The sequence below is a fragment of the Dipodomys ordii genome, unplaced genomic scaffold (genome assembly GCF_000151885.1).
Source record: "Dipodomys ordii isolate 6190 unplaced genomic scaffold, Dord_2.0 Scaffold3, whole genome shotgun sequence".
NCBI lineage: Eukaryota > Metazoa > Chordata > Mammalia > Rodentia > Heteromyidae > Dipodomys > Dipodomys ordii.
In genome coordinates, this window is record NW_012267219.1 from 6,973,825 (window position 1) to 6,981,523 (window position 7,699).

Sequence of the window (7,699 nt, forward strand, 5' to 3'; positions counted from 1 at the left end):
AAAAAAAAAAGAATCTCAAGGGTTTTTCTACCTAGTATGGCTTCAAACCATGATCCCAACCTCTTGAGTAGCTAGGATTACAGATCTGAGCTACCAGCTCCTGGGATCATTAATTTTACTTTCACATTCATATTTGTTAAAGGCCAAAGGATGTATTAAGACTATATCAGTAAGTTCTGTTGTCTTGTTCAATTTGTCAAAGATCAAAACTGTGAATGTCTTGTCAATGTGTTGTATCCTGGGACATTTTGTGGTTACTGCTTTTTCCAAACAAAGTAAAAGGGACTAGGAATATGGCTTAGTGGTAGGGTGCTTGCCTAGGATGCATGAAGCCCTGGGTTTAGTTCCTCGGTACCTAATAAACAGAAAAGGCCAGAAGTGGTGCTGTGGCTCAAGTGGTAGAGTGCTAGCCTTGAGCAAAAGAAGCTCAGGGACAGTGCCCAGGCACTGAATCCAAGCCCCAGGACTGAAAGAAAAAGAAAAGAAAAGGAGGGAGGGAGGGAGATAGGAAAGGAAGGAAGGAAGGAAGGGAGGGAGGGAGGAAGGAAGAGGGAGATGGGAGAGAGGGAAGGAAAAGAGGGAAGGAGGGAAAAAAGGTGAAAGTTGGCATGATAGTTTTGCAGCCAGTAATGGGCTTGAGTTTAAACAGAAAATCAGAGCCAGGCGCTGGTGGTTCAGGCCTGTAATCCTAGCTACTCAGGAGGCTGCTATCTGAGGATCGAGGTTCAAAGCCAGCCCGGGCAGGAGAGACCGTGAGACTCCTATCTCCAATAAACCACCAGAAAGCCGGAAGTGGCGCTGTAGCTCAAGTGGTAGAGCGCTCGCCTTCAGCTGAAGAGCTGAGGGACAGTGCCCAGGCCCAGAGTTCAAGCCCTGTGACCGACAAAAAAAAAAAGAAAATCAGTAAGATAGTAACTATCTTTGTCCTGTCCTAGTCTCTATACTGGCCCACCAACCCCACAAATATAAATGGAATTTTACAGTGATAATGATGTTAGTATTTGTCAGCATACATTTGAGGAGTGGTATAGTATTGGTGAATGATCAGTTCTAAAACAAAAAAAAAATAATGATTCCTCTGCAGATATAAATGTGTGCATGTCAAAAAATGAGACAGAGGATGCTGCAACCACTTCCCAGAGGTCAAAAAACCACCAGTTTCTATGCAAAAAAAAAGGAACAGCAAGTCACAGTTGCAGAAACTGGACTGTGTTGGTTGATCTTGTAGCTGGATTCAACAAACTTGCATTACTTTGGCTAACAACTATTTATAATTCTATCTATTAGTTAACTTCTGTCTTCATAGAATTGTAAAATAACTTAGTCAAAGACAGATGCATATATATAGACTTAGATAGATAGATAGATATGCATATAAAGTGAAGATACACACATCAAATTCAATTGTGAAATATATACTTGAGCACTTATGTGTAAGGCACTATTTGAAGCTAGGCTCTGGAAAAGTAAATGAATAAAAGTAAAAGAAATTAGATAGAAAGGTATCATGGAACCAGATAATTGATGGAGGTCCTAACATTTATTCCTTTGGCAGACTAGCAAATAATACTTTTTTTTTTTTTTTGTCCGTCATGGGGCTTGAACTCTGGGCCTGGGTGCTGTCCCTCAGCTCTTCAGCTCAAGGCGAGCGCTCTACCATTTGAGCTACAGAGCCACTTCTGGTTTTATGGTGGTTTATTGGAGATAGGAGTCTCACGGTCTCTCCTGCCCGGGCTGGCTTTGAACCTCGATCCTCAGATCTCAGCCTTCTGAGTAGCTAGGATTACAGGCGTGAGCCACCAGCGCCCGGCTGCAAATAATACTTTTATCACTTAAGTCTCATATGTTTTTCCTCACAGTAGCAATTATTCATTCATTAAAAAAGAGGGCTGGGAAGGTGGCTCAGTGGTAGAGCGCTTGCCTTTCATGCATGAGGCCCTGGGTTCAATTCCTCAGCACCACATAAGCAGGGGGAAAAAAAGCCGGAAGTGGCGCTGTGGCTCAAATGGTAGAGCTCTAGCCTTGAGCTGAAGAGCAGGCCCACAAACGGACCCCCCCCCCAAAAAAAAAAAAGAAAATGAAGCTGCAGGTGTGGCTTAAGTCTTGGATCCTGAGGTCTTCTCCACTTTAGTTTCATGTGAATTTCCATTTCTGCTTCACAGTGACAGCCCATACAGTGAGCATGGTACACTGGAGGAAGTCGACCAGGATGCTGGCACAGAACCCCACACCAGTGAGGATGGTAAGGCTTTGGCTTATGCTGCTGGAAACCCTACTTTCTATCATTTCTTCCTTAACAATTAAATTCCTAGGGCTTCTTATTTTGGTTTAGTTTGGTTTGGCTTGGCATTAGTTTTCTTTTTTTTTGTTTGTTTGTGAGCGTACACTCTCTATATAAGAATTCTTGGTGGGCCTTTATTAGGTATATGTTTTGCAAATATCTTCTGCACTGAAGTTTTGCTTTAATTTAATTTTAATTTTTTTATTTTGTTAGTGTGTGTGTGTGTGTGTGTGTGTGTGTGTGTGTGTGTGTGTGGACTTGGGTTTGAACCCAAGACATGGGCACTGTCCCTTAACTTTTGTGCTCAAAGCTGAAGTCCTACCACTTGAGCCATACTTCTTCGTGCTATTTGGTGGTTAGTTGGAAATAGGAGTCTCGTGGACTTCCTACTCAGCTTAGTTTTGAACCTTGATCCTCAGATCTCAGCCTGCTGAGTAACCGGGTTATAGGTGTAAACCACTAGTGTCCAACTTCCATCTTTTCTTCTGTCTTGGGTTTCTTTGTTTCTCTGTATGGTTCATTTCTTTTTCTCTTTGGACTTCACTGTTCTTTTGCTTTCTTCATTGGCAGGAACAGCCAAGGCAAAGGCCCGGCCATTTCTCTTCCCAAATATCAGTATCTCCACCATGACATCTGTCAGTTATTTTTACCTCCTGACTATTAAGAGAGTAGCTTTGAGGGCTCTGTGTTTTAGGTATCATTTTGACCATGTTTACCTGATTTTGCAAGAAAGAGAAGGACAAATATTCTCACCCAGAGCCAACCTCCAAAATCCTAGATTAACTAGAATAAACTAGTCTAAATGAACTAGAATATTGATTACCTTTTTGATTGATAGGTATTGGTAGTTCTTTTGTTTCATTTTGTTTTCTCTGACAGAATACCACTTGAGAGTGACCTTTGTCTTCAAGGTTGGTGGTCATAGAATATCATTCTCTGTAAGGGAAATAGGTAACAGATCTAGAAAGAAAAGTAAAGTCCCCCAAAGAAAGTATGATGTTAGTATTTCATAGTAAAATTGCAGGAAATGGAAATGTAAGACTTAATAGAAATGTAAAGACTTAATAGCACCAGGTAGCCTGGTTATCAGGTTTGCTGATTTTTTTCCCCTTTGCACAAAATTGTAATAAGCCATGTTGGAAAATTAAGGACTGCCTTTACTACCGTTACAATTTACACTTGCAGATTCAGCATTCTGTAGGACCTTAAAGGACAGCATGATGCTCTTGTCTGTGAAAAAACTCTTGTGTGCCATGCCCTAGGATTGATTTGCCATATAATGCCTGGACTAAGCTGTGTGTAAATAGCTTATTGATTGACACTTGACTATGAAATGGGTCTCAAGAGAGTAGAAAGAGTCAAACTAATGAAACTGCTCAGAATTACTAGTTTATGTAGTAGGATTACCAATGAAATATTTTTTGATTCATCTGGCTGTTTTATTCATAACTGATCCACATTTCCATAAGAGAATCTGATCTTCCTATTGCTTGTTTTGAAAAGTAGTAATAAAAAGAAGAGATTATCTGAGGTCATAATTATGAAATTGCGATGACATATGTATATGTCTGTTAAGTTACCTTACATAGACTTTGACCAGCATCAATAGTGTATCACGGAATGCCACTAAAGACCATTAATATTGATCGCATTTCTCCATGGCATAATGTATAGAGACTGTAGGTCCTTGGGTGTAACAAGTATTTTTACTTTTTTTAGTAAAACCAAAAATGTATGTGTGTGTTCACACAGGAATTTGCAAATTATACATCATGGAGTTTTTTTTAATGAATTAGCATGTCATTTCCCTGTTCATGTTTACTTCTGTCCTCCAGGGGAAACTGAAGTACAAATTTTGGTATCTTTCCTCTCAGATTAACCAGAACTCCTTCTTTATCTACAAGTTTAGAACAAACAAAAAGTCATTGTGTTTAAATGTAATATTGTATCTCCTTCTTTATGAGGTAAACTGGTACATATTTAATGAAGCTGTTACTATATTATTTTAATAAGATTTTATTAAATTTTATTAAATATGAGAATTTATTAAATGTGAGAATACTGTTAACACATTTTAGCAAATAATAGTTGTTGGAAGACAAACTTGTTTTACATGCAAATTATAGTGTGGTACTATGAAGTAGCTAAAAGATAACACATTTTTCTTTGTTTTGAAAATGTTTTGCTAAAATTTACATGGGCCCTTCATCCAAGGTAAAACGTAAACTTTCTTGATATTGAGTTTTGTGCTTTTACTTTATGTATCTCAAGGTTTCTGTGTGTGTGTGTGTGTGTGTGTGTGTGTGTGTGTGTGTGTGTGTATACCAGTATGGGGTTTGAACTCAGGGGCTTGAGCTCTTGCTTGGCATTTTCACTCAAGGCTGGAGCTCATGTAGTAAGCTTAACTTCCAGCTTTTTGCTAATTAATTAGAAATGAGTGTCTTGGGTTTGTCTGCCCTGGCTGGCATTGAACCATATTCCTCAGATTCTTGAGTAGCTACAATGGCAGGCATGCGTCACTGTGTCTGGGAATTTTGAGGAGGGAATGAGTAGGAGATTTCCCTGCTCTTAGGAAATTTTGATTTATTAAGTGAGAAACAAAAAGCCTAGCTATCTTTATCTAAAATTTTCTTATTCTTATATATACAAACAACAGGTATTACGGTAAAGTTTTTGAAAAATCACCTCTTTTAAGTGGGAAAATTTGTTACTAAGGGAAATAGAAAACAAGTGTCAGAGAGACAGGAAAAATCTGATCTGTAATTTGTACACATATGTGTTTTGAAATTAATATACTCAGTGTTTAGGGAATAAGGTTTTGCTCATTGTGCAGACAGATCTATATAAATATATGTCCCTTTTTAGTGTGTGTGTGTGTGTGTGTGTGTGTGTGTGTGTGCATGCCTGCCCATCCAGAGGCTTGAACTCAAGCATTGGGTATTGTCCCTGAGCTTTTTGTGCTCAAGGCTAGTGCTCTATCATGTGAGCCACACTTTTGCCTTTCTTTTCCTTTTAGTTGTTAATTAAAGGTAGGGGTCTCACAGACATTCCTACTCAAGCTGGTTTTTGAAACACAACCCTTAGATCTTAGCCTCCTGGATGGTTAAGATTATAAGCATGAGCCACAGGTGCCTGCTTCCCCCTTGCTCTTTTTATTTCTGTTCATTACTGAGTAGAAGTTTTACTCCCCTGTATTGATGTCAGGGATAAAGACGAGATGAAAGACTATAAGCCCTGCATTGAGGATATTTTTGCAATAAATTGGATCGTGAAAAGCCAGTCCCATAGTGATTTAGCTTGTCCTCTTGTTGTCCTTCAATATTTGGTTGAATTTCAGCTCAATTCCAGTTTTAGGTCAAGAGTTCAGGGCTTTTTTTTTTAATGTTTTATTTTAAGATCATGGTAGACTTACGTGCAGTTATAAGAATACAGAGAGATCTTGTCTACTGTCTCCCTATTTCTCTCAGTGGTAATCATACTTCACTGTGCTGTATCACAATCAGGAAATTGGTACTCATACAACTCATCCACCATATTCACATTTCAACAGTTTTACATGCATTCATGTATGTGTGTTTGTGGCGGGGGGGGCTTGCTTAATTCTCTATAGTTTTGTCATGTGGACAGATTTCTGTGACCACAGTCCTAGTCAAGATAAAAGAATAGTTCCATTGCCAGAGTTCCTATGCTGCCCGTATAGCCACAGCCACTCCCTCTATTACCTCCCCACCAACCCACTGACAATTACTCATCTATTCTCCATGTCTCTAATTAGGCCATTTAAAGAACACCACGTAGATGGAATTATATATAGCACGCAACCTTCTAAGACTTTTTTTCACTCAATATCTTTTCTCCTTTTAACATTTTTTGTTTTACTTACTTTATTTTTTATTACTTTTAAGTAATTGTACAAAAGAGTTTCAATTCAACATGTTAGCACATTATCCTTTCATCTCTAGAAAATAGGATTTTTTGAATCTGATATTTTAATAATGAAGATCTAAAATTTGTACTAATGTGAGAGAAAAAGTTATTACTTTGGGTGACCATTTGAAGATCTGACAATTCCAAAAAAAAAGCTTATGAGGAAATTAAAAATATTCAAATAGGATTTATAGTTCTGACTTCACTTGACTTTAATATAGTTGGACACTAGTGGTTCATACCTATAATCCAAGCTACTCAGGAAGTGAGATCCGAGAATCGTGGTGCGAAGCCAACATGGACAGAAAAGTTTGTGATACTCATCACCCATTAACTACCAAAACTCAGAAACAAAAAGCCAGACGTGGAGCTGTGGCTCAAGTAGTAAAGTAGTAAAGTATAGCCTTGGGTGAAAAAGCTAAGGGACAGTGTTCCTCAGTCCTAAGTTCAAGCACCAAAAAATAAATACTAAATTGGCATTTTCATTTCTTAAGAAGCCTCATGTAGACCTTTCCAAGTGTGTTTGATGCCTTCCTAACAGCCCTGCCCTTGTCCTGGTGTGTTCATTGTAGAGTGTGAGCCAATCGAAGCAATAGCCAAGTTTGACTATGTGGGCCGGTCCGCCAGAGAACTGTCCTTCAAGAAGGGAGCTTCGCTGCTGCTGTATCACCGCGCATCTGAGGACTGGTGGGAAGGCAGGCACAACGGCATCGATGGGTTGGTGCCTCACCAGTACATAGTGGTACAGGATATGTGAGTAGTTCCAGCTTCTGTTACCTTAGGACACCAGCTCTTGTTCCTAACTTTAGTTTTAGAGAGAGAAAAAAAAGGAACAGAGAAAAAGCATAGTTGTTCACCTTCCTAGTGATTCTGCCGCTAACAGAACTTTAGGACCCAGCCCACAGGTATTCATGCCCCACCCTTGATCAAGAGGCTTGCTTAGAGCCACCAGCTGTGGAAGACATGTTTTGAAACTTTTGGGTTCTTAGAAAAATAACATCTGCAGAGAAGGGACTTGGAAAGCTGAAGTGACATTGGTGATTCCCAAAACAGCTGTGTTGTCTTTCCATGTCTGCTACTTTTTGTAATCCCAGATTCCCAAGATGGGGAGTAAGTGATTTACAGCCTAAGCGAAATCACCTCTGGGAGATGGTGGATTGCTGCAAGGAAGTTCTGATTTCAAAAATATTTAAAGATATGGGAAGATGGGCATAAGAAGCAACAGAAATGGTTATAAAGTAATATATACAGTATATATCCAATATAATCTATATTTTCTAATGATATTACACAACCTATTACCAATGGAAGAGAGCTTTTCAGTGGGAAGAAAATATGTTACATAAAATGTATACAATAACTTCAGTGATTTAGCAGAATCTTAGAAGTATTAAAATATATAGGTGAGGGGCTGGGAAGGTGGCTCAGTGGTAGAGCGCTTGCCTTGCATGCCTGAGGCCCTGGGTTCAATTCCTCAGCACCACATAAGCA

The 7,699-nt window shown here is 39.1% G+C and overlaps 1 protein-coding gene across 2 annotated transcripts in view; it reads left to right on the forward strand.

Moving 5' to 3' along the window:
- Nucleotides 1-7,699, forward strand: part of Srgap1 (SLIT-ROBO Rho GTPase activating protein 1) — a 233,201-nt gene that overhangs the window by 220,098 nt on the left and 5,404 nt on the right. For both annotated transcript variants that reach the window (XM_013023272.1, XM_013023263.1), the window contains exons 18-19: nucleotides 2,163-2,242; nucleotides 6,781-6,961. In XM_013023272.1, the coding sequence (XP_012878726.1) occupies nucleotides 2,163-2,242; nucleotides 6,781-6,961 (261 nt within the window). The remainder of the gene's footprint in view (nucleotides 1-2,162; nucleotides 2,243-6,780; nucleotides 6,962-7,699) is intronic.